The 23,827-nt window shown below is 42.1% G+C and overlaps 8 protein-coding genes and 1 non-coding gene across 9 annotated transcripts; 5 read left to right on the forward strand and 4 right to left on the reverse strand.

The window, feature by feature from the left end:
* Positions 1-224: 224 nt before the first annotated feature.
* On the reverse strand, positions 225-307 carry BCR41DRAFT_t128. Its single transcript has one exon. It is a non-coding gene; the product is annotated as a tRNA-Leu (tRNA).
* Positions 308-6,951: 6,644 nt separating this feature from the next.
* BCR41DRAFT_425258 (hypothetical protein) lies at positions 6,952-9,050 on the forward strand. Its single transcript, XM_022030560.1, has 3 exons — positions 6,952-7,487; positions 7,700-8,181; positions 8,721-9,050. The coding sequence occupies exons 1-3, from the start codon at positions 7,418-7,420 to the stop codon at positions 8,898-8,900; spliced, it is 732 nt and encodes a 243-aa protein (XP_021877410.1). The 5' UTR covers positions 6,952-7,417; the 3' UTR covers positions 8,901-9,050.
* Positions 9,051-10,686: 1,636 nt separating this feature from the next.
* BCR41DRAFT_374173 (hypothetical protein) lies at positions 10,687-11,277 on the forward strand (the record flags this gene model as incomplete). The annotated part of the gene is made up of 3 exons (XM_022026847.1): positions 10,687-10,842; positions 10,872-11,042; positions 11,074-11,277. 3 exons carry the CDS (start codon positions 10,687-10,689, stop codon positions 11,275-11,277), a joined length of 531 nt encoding a protein of 176 aa, XP_021877411.1.
* A 691-nt stretch (positions 11,278-11,968) lies between these two features.
* Positions 11,969-12,199, reverse strand: BCR41DRAFT_285018 (hypothetical protein; the record flags this gene model as incomplete). The annotated part of the gene is made up of 1 exon (XM_022020269.1): positions 11,969-12,199. A coding segment is annotated over one exon (231 nt), but the record flags the coding sequence as incomplete, so codon positions are not given.
* A 525-nt stretch (positions 12,200-12,724) lies between these two features.
* BCR41DRAFT_292431 (hypothetical protein) lies at positions 12,725-12,889 on the reverse strand (the record flags this gene model as incomplete). Its single annotated transcript, XM_022020369.1, has 1 exon — positions 12,725-12,889. A coding segment is annotated over one exon (165 nt), but the record flags the coding sequence as incomplete, so codon positions are not given.
* A 1,961-nt stretch (positions 12,890-14,850) lies between these two features.
* BCR41DRAFT_361291 (hypothetical protein) lies at positions 14,851-16,697 on the reverse strand. Its single transcript, XM_022025498.1, has 7 exons — positions 16,595-16,697; positions 16,364-16,485; positions 16,231-16,267; positions 16,012-16,134; positions 15,787-15,900; positions 15,490-15,628; positions 14,851-15,391 (listed from the first exon to the last, which is right to left on the reverse strand). The coding sequence occupies exons 1-7, from the start codon at positions 16,620-16,622 to the stop codon at positions 14,947-14,949; spliced, it is 1,008 nt and encodes a 335-aa protein (XP_021877414.1). The 5' UTR covers positions 16,623-16,697; the 3' UTR covers positions 14,851-14,946.
* A 143-nt stretch (positions 16,698-16,840) lies between these two features.
* On the forward strand, positions 16,841-20,135 carry BCR41DRAFT_389347 (transcription factor IIIC subunit delta N-term-domain-containing protein; the record flags this gene model as incomplete). The annotated part of the gene is made up of 11 exons (XM_022028114.1): positions 16,841-16,942; positions 17,044-17,155; positions 17,244-17,328; positions 17,423-17,507; positions 17,588-18,043; positions 18,133-18,563; positions 18,655-18,803; positions 18,881-19,082; positions 19,168-19,243; positions 19,329-19,479; positions 19,571-20,135. 11 exons carry the CDS (start codon positions 16,841-16,843, stop codon positions 20,074-20,076), a joined length of 2,355 nt encoding a protein of 784 aa, XP_021877415.1. The 3' UTR covers positions 20,077-20,135.
* A 335-nt stretch (positions 20,136-20,470) lies between these two features.
* Positions 20,471-22,222, forward strand: BCR41DRAFT_311824 (S-adenosyl-L-methionine-dependent methyltransferase; the record flags this gene model as incomplete). Its single annotated transcript, XM_022021056.1, has 5 exons — positions 20,471-20,694; positions 20,792-20,973; positions 21,061-21,328; positions 21,424-21,685; positions 21,755-22,222. 5 exons carry the CDS (start codon positions 20,471-20,473, stop codon positions 22,220-22,222), a joined length of 1,404 nt encoding a protein of 467 aa, XP_021877416.1.
* A 53-nt stretch (positions 22,223-22,275) lies between these two features.
* On the forward strand, positions 22,276-23,113 carry BCR41DRAFT_361296 (heat shock factor binding protein 1-domain-containing protein). Its single transcript, XM_022025499.1, has 3 exons — positions 22,276-22,582; positions 22,667-22,733; positions 22,853-23,113. Exons 1-3 carry the CDS (start codon positions 22,343-22,345, stop codon positions 22,963-22,965), a joined length of 420 nt encoding a protein of 139 aa, XP_021877417.1. The 5' UTR covers positions 22,276-22,342; the 3' UTR covers positions 22,966-23,113.
* Positions 23,114-23,827: the final 714 nt, after the last annotated feature.

Below are 23,827 nucleotides of genomic sequence, written 5' to 3' on the forward strand. Positions count from 1 at the left end.
TTTTACTCTTTCTGACAAACACTAATATTTGTAATTATATGATAAGTGCAACAGGGCATAGTGTGTAACCGATCAACCGTTTCAAATTAGTTTTGCAAAACATTATTTGGCAGCCCAGCTGCCATCTAAGTGTGTGAAGTTAGGTGGCTGCCCCAAAAAATAGGCTGCCAAATAGATTGATCCAAACGAAAAAAAGGTAGAGCTTGTTCTGACAAGCAAAATAATGAAGAGAGTGGGATTCGAACCCACGCCTACGAATAGACCGCGGCCTTAACGCGGCGCCTTAGACCAACTCGGCCATCTCTCCAAGGACTCATAATTGTCGTAGAGCATCTACTAGTGATCTCTGGAAACTAATAGGTAATGATGAAAAATGAAGAATTGGGCAAGAGCCTCGTGGTTTTGGGATACGATAGTGATCCTAAGTAATGCTTTGAATGATTTTGAGGATGCTGCAAAAGGGCATCGATAATAAGAAGAGAGATCTTTAATAACTGCTAATTTTCTGAGAATTCATAATGAGAATAATGAAGATAAACTCACCTGCAAAAGGGCATCGATAATAATAAGAGAGATGTCGTTTTTGCAGTGAAGGAAAAAGCTACTTAAATACTATTTAAAAATGGTAGAAAATAGGATGATAGGAAATAAATAAATTGAAAGGAAATACATATTTAGGTAAATGAATAGGCGTCATTTAAGAAGCGTCTTAGTAGGCTATAAATAGAGAAATCAGGTTCCTGCACGTGACCGACCAAGATACCCCAGTCACCGAGAATCCCTCACCTGTTTACGCGCTGACGCCTAGAGAGATCCTACAGCATTTCGGCAGGTTATATGTGGTCGTACGAAATCTAGTGGTTCACCTCTAAGTAAACGACCAAGAGAAGCACACCCACAAGCAACCCATTTATAGAGCTAACATCTAAATAAATCCTACATGACCTCGTGGGTCTTTGTTATCAAAAAAAGAAAAAAAAAAAAAAAGAGAAGCACACCCACAAACCAATCAAAATTACCTCAACAACGCCGTCGACCAAGAAGACAAGAACAAGTAAATAGGAAGAGTGCAGTGAAATATGCCAGGATCATAATAAGTAACGAGAACGAAAGAAAGATGTCTTTATTATGATCCAGGGACCTTCGTTAAATAAAAAGGGGTAAAAATCTTAGCTATAGTAAAAACCCATATAAATGACTGCTAATCGCAACATGACTCCCCCTCCAGACAGGCGTCCAGGTAAGAGCGAGTGCTTATAAAGCTTGGAAGGAAAATATATAAAAACCTTCCTTTTAGGATAGTTAGTATTGAAGGAAAAGTATAAAAACCTTCTTGTTTGATTAAATAAATAAATAAATAAATAAATAAATAAATAAATAAATAAATAAATAAATAAATTCTTTGAATAAAACCTTCAGCGTCTGTATTTCTTTTTAGATGCGACCATAAAAAATGGTAAAAATAATAAAACCTTAAATTTGATAATGAGGAAAACGTTCATGCTGTTAACGCATGCGTACAAAAACCTCAGTAAAGCTACATTCGTTTTTGCTTCTACTTCCTGTTCTTATGTCTTTTCTGAGCCCTAGACTCTACAACTGTTACAGGTTGCTTCCTCTTAGCCATTTTGGCAATCATATGAGGGTTTTGCTGATTAAGCTTTTTATAGTACTTATTGATCTTTGCTTTGGAGTCAAAGTCTTCGTACCTAAGTTGCGAGTTGTGCTCATCGTCATATCCTTTCCATTTAACTGTGTAGAGTGTCTCTCCCCCCTCAGAAGCTTCATGACTAAGAATCGCTTCGACTTCATAATGGTCATCGGCATCATCTGAAGCAACAAGTGGTCGATCCACTAGCTTAAGTTGTTCAGGAGCAAAATTACGAGGTAACAGTTGTCTCATCATAGATACCACGAACAGTGCGGCGAACAACCTGAAACGGTCCAATGTATTTATTATCAAATGCACTATTGGCCAAGGGGTCTTTGATCATTACATAGGCGGCAATCGGGAAGTCAGTTATAAAATGATTTGAGTTGAATTTGTCTACCATCTTCTGCTGCGAGGCTGTACTCTTATCTGCAATAGCAGGGAATACAAGATCAGTAAGATACTTCAAGCGCTCATTCAGTTCTGATTCAGATAGCAATCGTGATTCCGATGCAGAGAAGTCAGATATGCCAGCGAAAGATCGACCATAAAACAGCGAAAAAGGCGCCGAGCCATGAAGGCTAGCAATTCTAGTATTCATTTGTAACTGGACCATAGGAAGTTGGTCATCCCATTTAGTGATTTCGCCTTGAATAGATTTCTGCAAGAGATCTTTAAGGGTACGGACATTACGTTCTGCTAAGCCATTGGCCCGAGGATGATAAGGCGTAGTAAGCCTATGATCAATCTCAAGCTTGGTAGTTAACGATCTGACAACTAAGTTGACAAATTCAGTCCCATTATCACTCTGGATAATTTTAGGGAAGTCAATGGAGCAGAATAATTTGAAAAGTCGAGCGGCGACAGTGACCGCATTACGATTAGGTATTGGTTCGATAAAAACAAACCTCGTGCATACATCTACGGTGAGAAGAGCGTATTCGTTGCCTGCGTCGCTGACAGGAAATTGGGCTAGGTCAAAGGCTATGTGCTCGCCTGGTAGAGTAGCATGCATTGCTTTGAGTGGATGGTAGCCTTTACGCACGATATTATAGTGCTGGCAAGCAGAGCATTGCCTTATCCACTGATTGCAGGTTTCACGCATTTTGGGCCAGTTATACCCTTGCTGCTGCAATGATAAAACCATGGCATTAATACCAAGGTGTCCAAAGCTGCGTGTATCTTCCAAAAGTTGCTTTTGCTGATCATCAGCAGGCGCCACTCGTTGCACTTCTTGATCTTGAATCTGGTGCACATAAGGTAAAGAAGTATCAAGACTTTCAATCCTTGGAATAAGATCTGCTGATTGCGTAACTATTAGAGGATCAGTTGTGTCAGTGGAGCGTAAGCTGCATCTTGTTGATACTGCAGATACTCTTGTAGACTCTGATTGAGAAGACTCTGGATGGGTCGGACTATTTTCTCGGGCCCATAATTCATCAGGAAAAGCTCTCGATAGCGCATCAGGAATAATGTTCAGCAATCCAGGTCTGTAAATGCATTGGAAATCATAGCTGAGAAGGGTTTCTCTCCAGTCCGCTAGGATCTGAGAAAGTTCCTTTTGTTCATGGATATAAGTGAGTGGTTTGTGATCAGTGTATAGGGTGAATTTACGACCCCATAAGTAATAGTGAAACTTTTTGCAAGCATAGATAATGCCTAAAAGTTCTTTCTTATATGCTGGGTAGTTGCGTTCGTGGTTCTTTAAAGCTCTAACCATAAAGGAAATATAGTTGACTTTGGTGTTATCTTCAGGACCATTTGGTAATTGATAAAGAACTGCGCCAATGCCTAGATTGGACGCGTCAGTGGCCACATAAAAGGGCTGAGAGAAGTCAGGGAATGACAATACAGGTGCTGATACGATGAGCTGTTTCAACTGATTAAAGCAACGCATTTCTAAATCACCAAGTGTAAAGTGTCCTTTGACGTTTCTCAATTTATCCAAAGGTGCTGCCAAAGTACTAAAGAGGGGTATGTATTCTCTGAAGTAGTTAAACATCCCAACGTATCTTTGTACCATTTTGCCATCGGTGGGAGGAGTCCATGATTGAACATTAGCAACTTTTTCTGGATTCATCCTTCTACCATTTGCATCGATGACGAACCCGAGCAACAAAACTTCCATGCGGAGGAAATTGCTTTTTTCCTTATTGATAATCAGATTGGCACTTGTCAATAGTTTAATCACCACTTTGGCATGTTCAGTGTGCTCTTCAATGCTGTCGGAGAAAATGACAATGTCATCAACATAAACGCTAACAAAGTGAAGATCTCCAAGCAATTGAGACATTCCTCTTTGGAAGATGCTAGTCATAGGCTTCAACCCAAAAGGAGCACGAGCAAACATATATTGTTTGTTCAAGTGCTTAAATGCCGTGTAGGGTTGGCTTTTCTCATCCAGAGGTAGTATATGATATGCCTGTGACAAGTCAATCGTTGTAAAATACTTATGACCTGCGGCTCGTTCCAACATTTCGGAAATGATAGGGATAGGAAAGTTATCAATATCCACGAGCTGCTTGTTCAGCGTTCTTGGGTCAAGACAGACTCTATATTTAATAATTTCGCCTTCTAGGTTCTTCCTTGCTGCAAGTGTGAGAGAATTATTATAGGGATTGCCTTTAGGCGCCTCAACTATAACTCCATTATCTAACCATTTCTGTACGGTGGTATTGACTTCATCCATTTCTACTTGCGCGTAGAATCTACGAGAGCGTTCTTGAACCACGCAGTCATCTCTGACTTTTAGATGGACTCTCATAATGTCTAGTGGACAGTGACTCTTAGGGTCTATCTGGCTATTAGAGCAAAGGAAGGGCTCAATGGCTAATAAGAACTGTTTCTTCTGTTCGATGAACTCAGTTTCTAACTCTTGGTCTTTCATAATGGAGGGTACAAGTGGCGGTTTACTTTCATCTTCTAAGAAATCATCTGTCTTTTCAGCAACAGCTGTAGCTATGCCATGGATCCCAAAGCCGAAGCGATAAAATAGATCCATTCCGATGAGGAAGTCGTAATAGCCCATAGGCATAACGCTGACTCTGCATTCTATTGTTCGGTGATTACAAGAGAGAGTAATAGCATCTACTGTGCCGACATTTTGAAAACCAGTAGTGTCATATGCAAATTTAATTACAGTGTTTTTCGAGGTTGCATTCCTTATTTGAGGTCTTTGGCTACTTCTCGATTGATAAAGAATACGTTGGAACCAGGATCAAGTAAAGCCGTGTATAATAGGCCATTTATAGTAATGGGAACAGATATCCTGTTGTCTTCTGGTTCAGGTCCTCTATAACCAATATTTCTATTTGGTTTAGTTTGCAAAGTTATCATGCGGATGTGGAGCTTTCGATTTTAATCTTCCAGCATTTAACATAGCGCTAGTTGCCACTATTTTTAAGGTGTGACTAATAGACACTGTTTTACCTATTAAGGATGAGTGTTTGTGCTCTTTCAAAGATATGCCGGTGGGGCTTTCAACATAAGGCCAAATATCCATTCGGTTTATTGCGTGTTCAAGATCATTTCCTAGAACGTCATCAAAGCTATCTTCTTTCATTTGAGGCAGGGAGGCTACCTTTTTATATTGAATAGGCCCCTTCTTGTCTCTCCCTTGAGCTTGCTTGTTAAGCTCGGCAAACTTGTTTGGATTTGTATGCCGAAAGCAGTCTGCATCTGAATGTTTTCTGTTCAGGGAGACGCAAGTGGGGTCCTTACAAGGATTGGAATTGCCGACCCTTTGGGCTCTTTTCCCTGTATGATAGGGATGGCAACTTTCTACCCTTTTGGAATGGGTTCTTGATTGTCGACGATGCTGCTGAACCTCCTTAGGCCGGTTGTCCTCTGCACTCTTGGTGGGAGATAGCTCGTTACCAAACTTGTTTATAAACCACGCACATGGATTTCTTCTTTCACCAGAAAGTACACTGGGGTTCATTCTGATAAAATCAAGAAGCTGGTTTACGTCCGTAATGGTATCCAGCGAATGAAATTCAGAGAGGACTTTCTTTCTGCCCGCGTCTGACAGCGTCGAGGTGATTTTCCCATATAAGAGAATTCCCATTGGCTGCAGACCGCCGGCTTCAATGAGCAGCTCTATCCGGTCCACATAGGAATTAGCGTCTTCACCGGACAAAGGAGCGAGGTCACCAATTTGACTTATGATCAGGGAACGAATGAGATCGAACTTCAAGATCTTTTGGATGCATCTTTTAACTTGATGCCAAGATCGGTCTTGATACACAGGGGTCTTGATAAGTCGGTCGTACTCTTCATGAAGGCCTGTAGGGACTAGCGCTAGGCTCATATACCTCCACGCCATGTCGTCAAACAGATCATCAGTCAGATAATTGGTATAGTGGGTCTTGAAGGACTTCAGGAAGTCCACGACAGTCTTGATAACTTTGAATGGGAGATCCTTCAGGGGAATTCCTTTAAGCTGGATTCGAAGCGAAGGGGCTCCTGATTTCTCTTGGATTTGCACCCTGGAATAATCGATTTCCATGGATGCTTTGTCGATAATGGGGATCCTCTTATAATTGAAGACTCTCGCCAATGCGACATGTTTCTTGATCCCAATGGCAGGAAATACATCGAGACCGTTAGAATCTTGCGTTTCAGTCTCTGCAAGCGACTGATCCTCGTGAGGAGTAGCAGCAGGTTGCCTAGATTTGTTCATGGCTTCCTGAGTGTTGATCAAGCCTTTGATCATTTGGTAATGGGCCTCTGCTGTTTCTAGCTTGCCAGTGAAAGTTTTATTCATCTGCTCAAACTTCAGCTTAGCTGCTTCAGCTTCATCGGGAGGAAAGGCTGGGTTGATAATTGCCGTGTTGTACTGAACGGCCAATTTCATCTTCTCATTCAAACAATGCTGGCGGTTGGCATCAGCTTGTATAAGTGATTCTTTCAGCTGGCTCAACAGCGCTTGGGACGGGGCTTCCGCTTCCGCAAGCGTGGGAGGATGCCCTACTGGGGTTGTTCCGGGCAAGGGCATCATTGTCTCTTCCGGTAGGGTAGAAGCAACGGTCCTAGGTGGGGTTTGCACGTCGAAGACGGGAGAAGATGGTATGGAGTTGGTTGAGGTAGAGGCCATTGTGGTAAAATGATGGTTGGTATGAGAGTGAATTAGAGATTTATTTTTAAGGTGATGGAGTGTGAGATGAATCTGTGGATTTCTTAGTTTTTTTTTTTTTTTTTTTTTTTTTAACTGATGGTAGGAGAGCCCTCTGGCGTTGCACATTCCATCTGTTCCCAAATGTGGACAAAAAATCCAAGTGGGGAAGTAATTAAATTAATGCAAGGGTTTACTCCAATGAAGATATTAAATGATTATAATTGAGACTCAGGAACAGGTCACTTCAGTTTGGAGGGTCCCTAAAAGGGAAAGCGTTCTAGAGAGGATTATTCAGGGTCTGTTGAGAGTTCTTCATCTTCACCGTTTAACAAGAAGAGTAGATTTTTGAAAGGACAAGATTGTAAATGTGCGAATGAATTTAAGCTAGTTTTGCATTATCTTCGAGGTGCATACAACAGGATTGATAGTCTAGACGAGGTCATTTTCGAGCAAGGAAAGACTATAAATGTTCTTTCAATGAGGTTACAAGATTTAGAAGCTAAGCATGCCTCTGGGTCAAGTTCTTTGACTAAGAATAAGGGGAAGGCAAAAAGCCGAGAGTAGCAGAATGGTTTTTTTTTTTTAACCAAAACTTTGATTGTATGATTCGAATAAAGTAAAAATAAGTGTAGGCTGCAGCTTATTTGTGAATGGATTGGATATCCATAAGAGAATATCGCCGATTTTTTTTACGCATGTCAAAATCTCAATCATTCATTGGTCAATTAAAACTGAGGATCACGCCATTTGCATTGAATCTCAATGGCGAATGAGGATGGAGCATGGATAATGATGGATGGATGATTGTGAATATAAATTCTTTGTCATTTTGTCTTCATTCCTCCATTCCTCATTTCACTTTTCTCAAACTTTTCAAACATAACACTTTAACACTTCCAACACACTACACATTACTTTCGACAAACTCATAGCACTTATTTTTGTCATCTCTTCCAAAGCCATTTCCCATGACACCTCCTCCATCTCTTCGGCTATTCAGGATAAGGGCAATAGTCAATTTGTTCAGGAGAAGGGTGTAAACCATATCACACTCGACTATTCGCTAACCAGCATTGGGGAAAGTAGTGGAAGTGAGGAGGAATGTGGACGTGAGAGGATTCTCAAGCTCAGGAGGGATCCCATACTTAGTTTAGATTCCTATGCTGATCCTGCTTATGAGCAGTTCAATCGACATCGTCGTATGCTAGAGAAGGGGTTAAGGAATATCTCTCGATCCCCTTCTTTGGAGATCGGTTCTTCCACCATTTTTTCCAGTGTTGCTGATACTGTACTCGGTCGAAGGAGCCGTAGCGAGACTGATGACGAAGAGACTGAGTCTTCGAGGCGTCGTCAGCGGGTTAGCAAGACGACGCAGGAACGCCTTGAGGACACAGTCAAGGCCCTCTGCGCGCGGGTGAGAGAGCAGGATGAGAGGATACTGAGTTTGGAGATTGAGATAGAAGCTTTGAAGAAATCCATTCCTTTTCCTACTGTTCGTCGCAGTGGTAGAAATCGCAAGGGAAAGAAATAAATCTTGCGATTGTTGCAATGAATATACTTATCTTGTCTGGTTATAATGATACATATGTAGATGTGATGAGGAAAATGATAGCTGAGATGATATGAATAGTATGAATAGGTCCTCATCCCCGCTTAATAAGGGTTTGTCTTTCTACGTTAAAAAAAGCGAAATATGCCAGGATCATAATAAGTAACGAGAACGAAAGAAAGATGTCTTTATTATGATCCAAGGATCTTCGTTAAATAAAAAGGGGTAAAAATCTTAGCTATAGTAAAAAACCCATATAAATGACTGCTAATCACAACATGCAGAAAGGAAAAAGTAGAGAGAGAAAACAGATCCTATTGATACAAACCCCAACATCCACCACCATTCATAGAAAACTTAGTCTAGCAAATTCCCCATCAATTTCTAATTCTACAAAAATTCAGTATGTAAAGAAGACTGAGAGAGGACCAAAATTCTCTCCTCAGCGAATGCTCAACCCAAGAACTAAAGACTCCAGACCTGAAATTGATCGAGCCACGGCTCAAGAAGAAACTCAAGAACCTCAGAAGAAAGAGACCAAGAAGAGCTCAGACCAGCTCACACCCAAGTCCATACCCTACTAAAGCCCACTGCATTGTTTATTTTTGTTGTTGATTAGTTTTCTATCTTTTATTCCACTCCTATCAGCTCCCACACACCCCACTAGCCCCACAGAAGACGACTTTCTGGGTTTTAGGTTCGTCCATCCAGTCTGCTCGCGCCCGTAACGTGACCAGGCGCCTTACGCCCTAGAGAAACCCGTTACAATAAAGGCTGTGGATAAGATTCAAACAGCTTTAACGTACTTGAATGGTGGCGTAGCCGTAAAGCTTCCAAATTAACAATGTCGCGTTGCGCAACAGGCCACGTCGGGAAGCTGGAATTTGAGTACCAACCACGGCGGTCAGGGTTTGTGAAATCATGGATGCAGCGGCTCTTGCCGTTTGTGCAGTAATAGCTGTTTATTGACTATAGTTTCTGGAGCATTTTGTTCATAGAGTGTAGAAAATAATCCCATGACCCTGTGGGTCCTTGTTATTAAAAAAAAAAAAAAAAAAAAAAAAGCTTCCAGATTAACAACTGAAAATTGGCGGTACCTGTGCGAGAACTAGCAGCAAGAGGAATATACTATGCTGAGCAAATTCCAGACGAGGCGAACGAGGGTAAGGATGCCCACTGGACTGTATAAGACTTGTACCACGGTTTTGGTGCCGAGGGAGCTGATACAGAAATGAAGGACGATCTTTAGGACCAGCATCGATCTCAAGGTACATTGTTTGCCGCTTTGTCAAGTCGATCGAGGAACTCGACAGGACTGAAATCTGAAACAAAAAGACAATAGCACCTCTGTGAGCAAACGCGCCAGGGGACGCAGCTGTGTTAGAAGGCACAGGCGTAGCAGAGGTGAATTCTTTGGCTCTCACCAAGGACAACAACGAACAGCACACGTGGAGGCGATGAGGACTGAGGCAGACCGGCGGGTGGCGGCAAGCTACCGATAGCAGATGGAATTGGCGGTTATGGAGCACCTGAGGGGTTGCAAATTTTTGATGATTGAGGACTGCGGCTATAGGAAGACCTTGGCGCACAACAGGCCAAGTAGGGAGTAGACCCGTGCCACAGGTCCCCATGAACCAAGGAAGTCTACTCAATGCTGACGTGGTTTATGAATAGTATAACGATGTGGCTTCGGCCGATTATTGGATACCGCTTTATTACGACCCCAGTAATGAGACAACCCATTTATAGAGCTAACATCTAAATAAATCCTACATGACCTCGTGGGTCCTTGTTATCAAAAAAAAAAAAAAAAAAAAAAAAACGAAAGCCGAGCGATAGGACCTGCTCCATGGTTTAGAGGTGATGAACCTCTCGGAACGCTGCGTGGAACGACCCTGAAAGAACGGTCGAACACTAGACAAAACAGATATTAATCCCCACTGTCTCCGTTAGTATTATAGTTCACACATAATGTTGCCCCTGCTCAGAAATGCGTGATAGAGAAAGACCCAAATGGCTAGGAATGTCAGAGGCATTATTATATAGAATAAAAAAAATAATGATAGGCTGTCTATTGACTTGTGGTGGTCTAAGCTGGAAGCGAAGTAGCTGCAATTTTTGCAGATCAAGCACGTTCTACTTCAATATCCCAGTCGGCTGGTTAAATCATCTAGCTGGGGACCTCATGGGTCCTCATTATTAAGAAAAAAGAAATAAATAAGGAAAGAAAGTTGATAATTGAAAAGACCTGATAGTTTATTAAAAATAATTACTTTTTTGTATAGGCGCAATAGAGGCAATAAGGAGCATTTCATGATATTTTACATGACAGAGATTTAAAGTACAGGCGGGGATAAAAAGTGGAGAGGAATGCTTCTTAAGGATACATCGAGAGTGTGGCGACTACGCTATTATTCGATATCTGTGGGAACGTCAGATTACGTCTTGGTGGAGGCGTGGGCAGAGGTGGAGGTGGAATATATGACAAAGCTAACCGCGGGGATTCGCCTGGGAAGAAGCCAAAAGGTGGTTCTTGATATTCGTCTGGAATAGAGCCCCAATCCTTTTGTGCGAACAGTAGATCTGCTTCGATTGCATCTAATTCGTCTAGAGAGCCGATAGGCATATCGCAGGTATCTGTTGTAGGGGCATTAGCGCCTTCGCTCGTTTCTAACGCTGGTACAAGGGTGGACTGTATGAGAGTTGGGGCTGGAGTCTCTGTGGGAGTAGGAGGGAGTGAATATGCAGATTGAGCAGTCATTGAAGGCTCTCGGCCCCTGGTTGATAGAGGAGGTGGTTGATGAGATGGCCGTGATTGCTGTTGAGGTTGTTGTACTTGTTGCGGTTGGTGAGGGATATGTGAATGCTGGCCACTGGGCACTCTCGAACGGATATAGGGGTATCGAGATTGAGATGGATGGAGAAACGCATATGCAGGATGATCCATTATCGGGGCCATGAGCCCATTCTCCTCAAACGCATATGGGTCCTCGAATGATCCTGAACCTATTGGGGTATCTATATGCTGCATATGGTCATGTAGGCTGATAAGGTCACTTTCCATGGAAGCAACCGATTCCAGACGATGTCTTCCGTTAGCATCAACCACAAACGGATTAGGAGGCGGTGAGAGACCTGGTGACGCCATGGACCACGGTGTATGTTCATGAGGGTCCATGTCAAGATCCATGTCAAGGTTCATTGCCATATCCATTTCATCGTCACCCATATCTTGCAATGGAATGTAAAACGACGATGTATGATATGAATGGGGTATCATTGAATATGAATTCTCATTAAGATAGTTCATAGGGTGCTGTCGCGAAAATCTCGCATGCAGTTGTTGTTGCTGTTGCTGCAGTTGTAGACGATATTGATGATAATTAGGATTTCTATACTGTTGGGATGAATGCAAGCCAGAGTGTCGCAAGAAGGGAAAAGTGGCGCCATGCTGTGATACTGATGAAGACGGGGTGATTCGATCGTCCTGAGAAGTTGTAGTAGGGTTCCGTGCCATTGGCGGGAAGCCAGACACACACTGCGCAGATGGCGATAAAGATGCAGTACCTGTACTCGATGCCATTTTCGTCTTTTTGATTCCCTTCGATTGCTGATCTGAAGGTTTTATTTTACGTTTCCTAACTTTGTTAACGTCGTGAATCCTGATATGTTCCTTCAAGACGTCTGATCGAGAAAAATATTTGCCACATCCTTCATGTGGGCACGCGTAAGGCCTCTCGCCTCCATGAGAACGTACATGGCGCGCCAGATGGGCAGAGCGTGTGAATGTCTTGTGGCAATTAGGCCATGGGCAGTGATGGGATTTCTTTGGTTTTGGTTCTCCCGTTACTAACTCATTATTGCCATCATCATTGCTGTCATCCTTTTTATCTGACTGGTCTGCTTGAGAATCTGTTTAGAGCATCAACGAACGTACCAAAAATTAGAAATGATTTGAAATAACTTCACGATAAGTAAATAATCGATAGAGTTACTTACACCTATTGTTAGAGTGAGGAACATTGTTTGCATCAGTCACTGCTTCCTGCGATTGTGGACCAGTGGAAGATGTCTGCTCGATATCCTTGATCGAGTGTATATCAGAAGATGGCGGACATGTTCCTGAGGATAGAGTCGTAGTTGATATTGATGATACGGCCGAGTTGCTTGCAGTGCTTGCATTTTGGCACGGTTCCTGCGAGGTAAGTTGAACTAATGATGGTGATGGTGGTGACAATACTGTTGTTGCTATCACTGTTGAAGTCGTTGCGGATGATGATTGCAATGACGCTACGCTCGGTGTTGTTCCAGTTCCCTCCATAAAATTTGTCTCCATTGGAGTAGTCTGTGCTTGGGCCTTAGTTTGAGCCTGGGCTTGAGCTTTCGCTCGAAGACCTTTAGGTCCAGTGTGAATCCGCGAATGTCGTGTTAGTTCGTCACTACGTGAGAACCGTTTCGTACAGCCGGGAAATTTGCAGGCGTGAGCCTTTTCACCAGTATGCGTGCGAATGTGACGATTCGAATGCTCCAAGCGAAAGAAGGCTTTTGGACAAAACGGACATTGATAAGGACGTTCAGGAGCATCGGTCTGGTGGCATTGAAAAGGCTTCGGTGGCTCACCATTGACAGGTGGGGTAGGCGGCCGAGGAAGAGTGTACGGTGATGTATTGTCTGTTTTTGACGCAGAAATAGTTGAATTGGTGTCCAGAGTAGTAGATCCAGATGTGGCTGCTGGAGGAACCGCGGAGAGTGATGAGGGCTCCATAAGATGTGCCTCGAACGAAGCGAGATAGCGCGTGGAGACCCTCTTTTTGTGTCCGAGATATAGAAGTTGAAAAGAAAAGTGGGTATGTCCAGGGAAATAAATCGGAGAGTCTGTGTTCCTTTCAGAGAAGAGGAACAGGGTTCAATAATGCGGGGAAGAGAGAGGGGTTGATTTGCGGGGTCAATGGATTAGACAAGAGAGCCAAGAATGGAAGTTGTTTTATTATATTTGAGTGACGTTGGATGAACGCTATCTTGTCAGACCATGCCGATAAGCAGTAAAGGCACGAATGAGGCTCTATGAATCACAGGGGTAATGAGTGGAGAGTCTCGGAGTAAAGAATAAAAAATAAAAAAAGATTGGATTGAATGATCCAGATTGAATTATTACTATTTTTTTTTTTTTTTTTTTTTTTTTTGGAATGCAATAGATCAGAATGCAAATGACTTGACAGGCGAGAAAACGAGAGAGAGGGAGACAGGGAGAAGCAATAAGGAAAGAGAATAATCCGAGACGAAGTTTGTGTCAAGAAAAAGAGAGTACGCCCGAAAGACTACAATAACTGGCAATAAAAAAAAGAACAAAAGGCCGAAGGTCAAAGAGAAGCAACAAGATAGTCCGACGAAATGAATCGCACTTTCTATTACACTGCAATTGTGATGGCTTCATATTCTTGGGACCTTTGCTTTGGCCATGCCCCTATCGTTAATATATGTCTCCAGAAGAAATGCTCTCTTTTCTGCTCCTCTGTTTACGTTGTGTATGTTTAACGACTTAAAAATGGGCTCACAACTGGGAAAAAAAAGTGGGTCCTGCAGGTCAAGTACGTGGCGAATCCATGACTTCTGTCTGTACCCCTTCATCCTCGAGAATCGTTGTCTGTCCATCCCCATATCCTTTAGAGGTCAGAGTATAAAGTGGGAATAACCCATCTTTTTCTTTTTAAATTCTGGGGAAACAAGGTTTAAAGCTAGTCATTGATTGGACTGGGCGTATTTCCCTGTTCCGATATTTTCCTTGTACGGCTGGTTCTGTTTACGTCTCTAATAACTTGCACATCGATCCCCTATCCCACATGGCGTATACGCATGTTACACCATCCCCACATCTGAATAGTCCCCCAATGGCAATGGACGTGTTAATTAGTGTATGCCTACCCCGCCTTTCATTCCTAATATGTCCTTTCAGGTAGCAGGCGATAAAATAAAAATCAAAAAGAACGTTCTTAAAGTCTGGCGTTCAAGTCCTCGGTGACATCAATTACCACGACTACTATCACCATCACGCTGGTAGTTCCGTGTCCTTCTTGACTGCATTAATGCAATTACTTTGCTGAGACAACCATTACACTATTGGAAAAACACCATCACTATTTGCTATCACGATCTCTATGAACCATATCGGAGCCGAATATTGTGATCAATGTTGCTTGAGCTAATGTTTGGGCATCAATAGTAATAATAGTTTTCTCTGAGGATGAAAAAAAAGAATAAAAAAAATTGCAGTCTAGTAATGGGTGGAAAATTCAGATATCCAAGCGTCTACTTGCTCTGATTCATAGGATCTGATATGTGATTTGTTCATAATATTATTGCCTCCACCTTCAGGCTTAATAGATTTGCATTGCTGGAAAAATCTTGGCACAAGCCATACTCCAAAAGATAGGAGTATAGAGTCTAGCTTTGCTCGTCTGTTCTTGTTGGTTTGCTACTTACGTTCACTGACTTCTCATTGACTTTTGACAATTGCTATGCTATATGAAGTGCAGATGCTTTCACTGACAGGTCCTTTTATTATTTTTAAAACGTACTACGTCTTTTATAGGCTTTTAAATTAACAATGTATCAGAGAGATCAACCTTAACATTAAAGCTTCTTAGAATTTGCTGCCTCGCGTTCTTTCTTTCGCAAGGCGCGTTTGCGGATATCAGTCTGAATGTTATAGTTCTGCTGGACCCAGAAGCCGCGGCTAAAAAGATGATCAATAGCCCAATTGGCAATTGCATGACTGTAGTAGGGAGTCATGGTATAGGGAGTGGAAGCTCCACCCGAGGTACCGATCTTGGCCAAGACAGATTGGACATAGGGTTTGGGCATAGGGATCAACATGCTGGCGCGGCGGATCTTGGACATGGCAGAAACAACAAAGTATGTGTTGACGTTTTGAACGTGAATGCCTTTGGGAGCGAGTTCTGCACCAATCGCCTGGGACCAGCTAGACAAAAAGGCCTTAGAGCCGGAGTACACAGACAGGAAGGGAGTGGGAACAAGACCAGCGAAAGAACCAAGATTGATGATTAGGCCGTTCTTACTGTTAAACCAAAAGGGGCAAATGTTAGACATCATTTTGAAAATATTGACTGCATGCGTGTAGCTTTATATATTAAGGGTATCATTATCAAATCATACCGAGAAACCATTTGAGGAACAACAATCTTAGTCATTCTCATAGCAGCATTGATGTTGATCTCGACAATACTCTTAATGATAGTATCAGTCTCTTGTTCAAAAGGAGTTGGCATTTCATGGTTGGTTCCAACATTGTTGACTATGGGTCACGGGATTGCCATCATTGGGGTTCAAAAAAAAAAAAATTATTAATTTAATTGCAAAATGAACTCGCGAAAGTAAATACCAGTCATACTGCTCTCCAATCAGGCCTCACTCCGACCACACACAAACAAGAACACAGATATGGTGCCTTACTGAGAACAGTAACCTCAAGGGGGGAAAGTAACTGCTGTAGAGCTTGATAATCCGAATCAGCACCTTTAGCGAAGTCCATAGCATAATGCTTGGTTTCAATATTGTACTTTTGCTCTAGTAGAAGCAATTGCAGATAAAGAATCAAAGCAGAAGTTAGAAATGCTGATTGTGCTATGCATAGAATTCATTGAGGATGATTGAGTTATTATAGTTCCAAATGCTTACCGAGCTCTGCCCCAATGGCCGCCAACTTGCTCTCTGTACGCGAAACCAGAACAATATTCATCTTCTTGGAAGCAAGCTGAAAAGCAAACTCTTTACCAATACCATCAGTGGCACCAGTAATAACTAAGTCACAAAAAGGAGACGTTGTTAGATTATGCGGTGCCCTTATACAGGAATGTTGTTGAAGTTAATGGTAATGTACTTGGGTGTGATGGTTACCTGCCCAGCCGCCACGTCCAGCACCGTACTTTTTTAGCTGTGATTTAACACATTACAATAAAAGTGAGCGTCAATATCTTTACTTGTTTTACCATACACGTTCATGAACTACAAAGTCGCTCAATTGCCTTACATTGATGCCTGGGCGGAGAAAAACATCAAAGAGAAGCTTTAGGAAGCTCAAGACCTTGAATGCAACAACGGTAGCGCCAATAATTCCAAAGATTGCCAAAGCAGCGGCGTTGACGTCCGATTCTATTATGCATTCAACAGCAGCGATAATAATTAACAAAGTTAGAATTATATAGCTAGCTCCTACTTGCTATTGATTATTACTGGTAGTTATCTGGATTAGACTATGTACTTTGGACGAATTGATGGATGTTGTCCATGACGGTGATAAGTGATCTGTGAATGAGATTGATGGTAAAAAGAGAAAAGTAGAATTGTTCTGTGAATGTGGTCCGAGCAAAAGATTCAAACGGTTGGGGCAGATTTCTCAGCCACTTTGGCTAATTGGCCAAACATTCAGAGGTTTGATACGCCTGCATGCTCCCTGCACGCCAAAGCACAAAACAGAAAACCGACAGGCAAAAGAGATTAGAAATTAATGGAGGTCGAATTTGAAGGGAGACCCATCCGACCAGGATCCTTAATCTGGTCTGATGACAACATCTTTGCATTGGTCACTCCTACGATCATGCACATCTTTGTGAGTGGCAATGCGTATTAAGATTTTAAACGTTGAAAAGGAGGGTCACTCGAAGAATAATTATATCATGCATTACAGAATGTCTTATCATCCCTCTCTAGGCACCTTCACTCAATGGTACACCAGACAGCTCACTAGTGAAATTCACGAGTACATCGGCTCCTGCCTTGACTTCACAGGATGATTCACCGCCGTGGAAGCTGATGGGAAATGGTGCGTTATCAGAGAGATAAGACACTGTACACATAATTTGCTCCTTTACTCTCAAATAACAATTTTGTTGGGATCATTTGTAAACTAGTTGCAAGCCTGAGGAATGCCATGGTACCTTCAATTGAGTTTATCATGGCAGCGTGGTCACCAACTGGTTGCACTCGTTTCAAAGGGTAACACTTACATCTTTGTTAAACTTATCTTTATCTTGATCAACCTTATTTAAAGCCTGCTGTTCACATCAATTTCGCATTTCATGGTATTTAGGTGTATGCTGGCGTGTATTACTTCGAAACATTCTGTATTTGTATATATACCGTCGTCTTCGCAAGTGGACAAGCAGTGGAGGAAGGTATGGATAGCCAAGAAACAACATCTAGTTCATATAGTGAGGACACTAGTACTTATCTACTTCCACTGCCGCCTATTTAGTATACTGTACTAGACAAGTATATGCTAAAGCATTGGCGAGCTGAAAATGAGGTTGATCTGGGCATGATGGACAATCTAGAGTCAGTTACTTTAGCATGGTCACCTAAAATCTCCATGGATAATATTGGATCAGTGCTGGCTGTCGGCAATAAATCAGGCCATATCATGATCTGGCATGTCACTGATCAGGACAATGTGCGCTGCGTGAAAGCATGGAAGACATCGAGTAACTCCTACATTATTAAAATTGCATGGTCACCATGGATGATTGAGGACAGCAAGTACGTCTCAACGTTAGCCTACGCTAGTGCCGATGGCAGTGTATTTGCACAAAGACTCAAGTTCAGTCGGATATCTCCGCTAGAGAATATTGAAGTCTCTGAGGATGTGTTGTGCTCGCCTCTCAGCAGTTTATATTCATGTACTTGTTTATTGTGGAGCCCTACCAGTCCGGATGTAAGCCTTATGAATAAAACGACGGTGTGTGCACACTTTTTTTTTGCTAGATTGTTGATACTGGTTTCACTATTGACTTGCTTTTATAGTCTGCAAGGAAATCCAGCACCCTCGCTTTCAGTAAAGGCAACAGGGTACATCTATGGAAACCGGATTCAGGTACGATTCTTTCCTGGCGCAAACCAATCGCTAAAGCTGTAGCAGACATGAGGTGGGATATGGGTGTTGAGAAGCTTTTTGTGTTTTTCATGGACGGAAAGCATTCTGTATTGCGCCTGGAGCAGGATGAGCTCAAGGTGGACGAGGAGTATACCGAGTTTATTCACCAGGAAATCATCTCGCAATGCCACCTACAAGAAAGGACCAATGTTATTCAGGATGAGGAGACAGATAATACAAAGGACGATGAAGAAGGGGATGATGAAGGGGGAGGAGGGGGCCTAGCTGATAGCAAACTGCAACTACATATCGTGTCTGCAAGTCGTTCTGCTGGAGGCTCCTTCCTTGCAACTCTTTACTAGTAGGTTCTCTTTAATTCTCTCTCTTTTTTATTTCTATTTCTTTAATGGTTACATACATACTAACGTATCATTTTGTGGCCACTTGATAAGCGTCACATCCCCATTTCGAATGGAATTCCAACGCGAGCGATTCTTATCCTGTACAGTCATGCTCTCGAAGACATATAGGACCATAGGAACTCTGGATATTGGGACCTTATTGGAGAGGTTGCAAGCATTTATTCGACTCCCTAATTCTGGTATGCCGCGCTTTACCCTCTCACTCTCAATATTACATTACTATTATGAAGATTGCCTAACATTTATTTCTCGATAGTTATTATAAGGAATCCTACTTATGAGCTTTGGGATATTTTACTCCTGCTCAACAGAAGCTCAGAGACAAATGAAGTTGAAGGTGACTTAGAGCAAGGTCTATGGAACATTCTGAAGTCTGAAGAGTTCCATTTGCGTGATAATGATCAAGCTGTTGCAGCGAGGGAAGCTCTTCCTAAAAGTGATGTGTTAATAGAATCCAGGTAAATATAGTGGCTATGATCAGGTTTCTGGCGTTTTGCGAACGACGTTTTGAACTGATCAGTCTCGATACATCTCTTAATCCAGACTGGAGTCAGCAATCTTCAGTGGGGCAGCAATAACCGCGGCTCGGATTTGTATTTATCTATGGACCCAACTTCAGGTAAATGCACACTGTTATTAGGTATTGTTATCTACTCGTTTTTTAAATCTAATGCTTTCTTTCTATTTCATCAATTTATATGTAGAATTCCACAATAGCAGATTCACTAAAAGAGCAACTAAAGGAACGCACCGTTGGGGCCATAGAGCGAATAAGAAGGCATAATACTTATAGTATCCTTAAATATTTTCATGAAATATTATCAACAGGGTCTAATCTTGAAACTCAGATACAAGGTAGTACTGAGGATTGAATGTCGATATATTGTGCAGGTACGCAGGTACACGATAGTATGTGCTAAATACGATTTTTTTGTGAACCTGATAGAATCCGACTACACTTTGTTGCTGCTACTTTGCGACAGCATTTTAGTTTTCTACCGCGAGGATAAGGGTTTATTAGAGCTAGCTGAAAAGACGTATAGCGCTCTTCATGATCAGTCTAATGGCGAATGCGATGTTAGAGAAGAAATGAAGATATTGCAGGAGATCAAAAAAGAGAAATGTTCTACAAACCAGTTTCTCAAATTTGGGAGGGAAAGCTGTCCAGCATGCAGCAGTGAAGTGAGGCTAGAAAGCCAACTTCATGGGATATGCATCAATGGCCACAGGTGGCAGCGTTGCTCTGTCACATTGTTGCTATTGGCTGACTTTCACCCCCGAACATGTCTTAGATGCCGCCGTAAGGTATTAATGGTGCCGGAAAATAAGTCGGACATGACACCATGTTTTGCAGGGTCAATGGCTAAATCGTGGTTAGAGCTTGTATTACGCGCCAACAGCGTGTGCTGCTTCTGTGGAGAACGCTATTTCACAGCACTCCGTCGAAAGTGATCAAGGAGGCCAGTCACATGTCTGTTTACTGACAAAAAAAAAAAAATAAAGTTTTCTCCGAGACCGCAGGCTTTGTGCACTCAAATGTATTTAAATATATACATTTATGAGTATAGTTCTTGCAAAGAAACGATCAGTCTTGATTCTTTGCCACTTGATGCTGCGCCTGTTGACCCGATCCATCATTCCTACATTCAGCTCTTTTATTAAACGCCCCTACTCATTCACTTCTCCAATGTCCGAACAGACCTCAGCCACAGTTGCTGCTGTTTCTAGTACAACCGCAACTACTTTGCCCGTTCAGCATACCGCCAATACCACATCAGATGTTACTATTCAGAAGCGGTCTAAGAAAGCTAAAAAACTGACCAAGAAAGACATTGACGAAGTACTGATGCATGATATTGTTGAGCTAAGAGGGCACAGCTACTGGGATTGGGATCCAAAGACACCACCGCCATTTCAGAATTTTGAGGAACTTGAAGTTGTCATTGGAAGTCTCGCTCAGTCGGGAGAGGGTCTGGCTCTATTGCCTGATCGTGGCAATGGTTGGGTGATAGTCGTGCCGTTTGTGATTCCTGGAGAGAAAGTTAAAGCGAGAGTGTACCGTCATAACTGGTATGTTTGTAAAATCTTGGATATTATGAATTATGATCTAAACTAGTACTGGACGTTCATTACTTAACACCTATGTATGGCTGGTTGTCTATTACAGGGGCTATTCGCACGCAGATCTTGTGGAGGTTATTGAACCCGCAGCAAACAGGATTGCAGACCAGGATGTTTTATGTAAATACTTTAGCAAGTGTGCAGGATGTCAGTTACAGCATATTTCTTACGCAGATCAGATGAAGTTTAAACGTCAAGTGGTCGAAAATGCATTCAAAAACTATGCAGGTACGTGGTTGGAGCATTGGCTAAGACACAGGGCCTCCAATGTTATGGTGTTCAGTGAATATACGTAATTACGTCTAACATGACAAGTTTCTCCACCGTTGTTAGCTAAATACTTTGCTGACCTTCCACCCATCGATCCCGTTTCTCAGTCCCCTATCCAATCTCAATATCGCACTAAGATTACGCCACACTTTGAAGCATTGAACCCCAAGCACCAGGCTGCAGGCATGCCGCAGCAAGTTCAGATCGGATTTTTGCGGGCTGGTACAAGGAGAATCTTGGACATTGAGGAGTGTCCTATTGCCACTCCAATCGTCAATGAGGGCATGAAAGTTATGAGGGCCGAGGTACAAAAGTAAGGCCTATACGATAGTTATCGTGCCTTGGGGAGGATAATATGGTACTATATGGTTTATTGGTGTTAACAATAGTTATCTTATGATTTTATAGAAACATTGCTTCGTACAAAAAAGGAGCTACCATGTTGCTCCGCGAGAGCAACCCAATTATACCTGGTACCGAGTCCGACGACCCTCCAAAGACTACCAAGATTTGCATCACAAATCACAAGGATACTATCACAGAGTGGGTTGGAAAATTCCGCTTCGACTATCCCGCAGGCTCCTTCTTTCAAAACAATAACGCTATCTTACCATCACTGATTGGCTATGTCCAGCAGCAGTTGCACCTTCCCCTCTCCACCACTTCTTCAGTAACACCATCAGGGTCAAGTGCAGATCCCTCAGCAGTAACGTCTTCGCTATCTGGCCTCAACAAAGAGATCAAATACCTTGTCGATGCTTATTGTGGTTCTGGATTGTTTGGAATCACATGTCATGAAGGTTTTAAGAAAGTGCTGGGTGTTGAAATCTCAGCAGCATCAATCTCCTGCGCCTCGAACAACCTCGTACTGAACAAACTCTCGACGGATACAACAGCATTCCATTTGGATGATGCAGACAAGATTTTTGCACATATTGATTTCCCTTCGTCAGAGACTGCGCTGATCATTGACCCTCCACGCAAGGGCTGCTCTGAAGAGTTTTTAGACCAGATGGTTGCCTTTTTGCCTGCTCGTGTTGTCTATGTTAGCTGTAATGTTCAGACTCAGGCAAGGGATTTGCAAGGTTTGTTAGACCGTTGCGTAGCGAAGGGACTTCCAGGATATAGGGTCGAGGCTATTCGTGGGTTCGATCTATTCCCACAGACTAGACACGTTGAAGGTGTCATGACTTTGACACGTTTGTAAAGGATATTTTCATTGAAACTTGAAACTTAATAAAATAATTTTGGCTTTGCTGTTTTTATTTCAATTTTCTGCATTCTGTTGCTCTACTTCACATTACCTTTCGCACAAGCAAACTAATTGATGGCTACTGAGGGAATAAGTGACAGCACATCAGGCCCTAATGCCATTTCTGGCCAACATAAATTAAATGAAGAGGGTCAAGATGGAATAATGCACTCACCATTGCCGCCTCAGGCACAGACACAGACCCATTCACTTGACATTCAAGGCAAAGCTTTACAGCAACAGCAACAACAACTACAACAGGACAATGGCCCAAGTAGCAACGACGCTGTCAGCCCACAGGAGCTGACACTTTATGTAAGGGCTTAAATAAGCATATTGGGCCCAGCATTGATACAACGTTTAAAATAACAATGGTGAATTTGGACTCCATGTTCATAGGTCGAGTCGCTTTTGCAGCAGCTAAATACCAAGTTTGATGGAGTTTCTACCCAAATTTTCAGCAGAAGTAAGTATTATATACATAGCAGATATATATTCCGTTTTTATGACTTTTCCTTTTATCTGAAAGGATCGGCGCCCACTGAACGGAGGTATCCTCTGTCCTCTGTATGCTCATTTGAATAGTGGATGAAATGTCATCAAGGATCGAAGAGTTGGAAAAATCTATCGGGGAACTCGTCCAAAACGCGGATGACGAACAAAAGGATTCTTCACCCTCCAAACCTGCACAAGAATAGGCTGAATTAGTGAATGATGGCCTATATTCATAAGCAATAAGCGTTGCTATGTCCACAAGAGGAATGAGGCACTCCTTCAGGCTTTTAATACATTACCCGCTTCTAATTCATCACCTACTTCTAAATAAAATATCCTCCCTTTTATCCGTTCATCTTCCCGATTATTTTCATGTTATCTATCGCTTCTTCTTGAACCTTACTCTTTCATCATGGACCACCAGACTCCATTGTTCGATAATTTGAATGATTTTGCAGTTGTTAACAGCCTAAATTTTAGAAGGATCCGAAAAACTATCTTCAGATTGAACATATGGTGCTTGAGCATTTAGAACAGAGAACGAATAGGAACTTTCATCTAAAGGTATGTATGGAATGAGCGGAATTTTTTTTTAAAAATAAAGAGTACCAAGTTGTGGAAGTCCCCCTGGCAATAACAGGGTTGTCATACAAATGAATAGTTTGTTTTAAGCTACATAGTGAAATAGCAACTGCCACTTACATTCCTCATTGACCTTAGAGGCAATTGATCCACAATTTGCTCTTCTACTGTTATTTTTTATGACAATCTCACGCGCTAGACAATGATGCGTGAGAAAACACAGTGGTAAGGGCTAAACAAATAGGCGTTCCAGAATAGTATAAAAAATGACACGGAAGGGTACTAAATCATAGGTATTCATATTGTTCACCCATCAGGAATAATGCTTTTATTGATAGCTGTTCGCACGGAGAATGAAGGTTATATTGTTGGGTTCCGAAGTTGAACGTACAAAAAATTGATAAGGGAATTTAAAAAAACACACTTTGGAGGGGGTTTTCCTTGCGCCAAAGGACAATCATAGACGATTGTTATTCATGTTTC

Source organism: Lobosporangium transversale, assembly GCF_002105155.1.
Source record: "Lobosporangium transversale strain NRRL 3116 chromosome Unknown BCR41scaffold_47, whole genome shotgun sequence".
NCBI classification, from domain to species: Eukaryota; Fungi; Mortierellomycota; class Mortierellomycetes; order Mortierellales; family Mortierellaceae; genus Lobosporangium; species Lobosporangium transversale.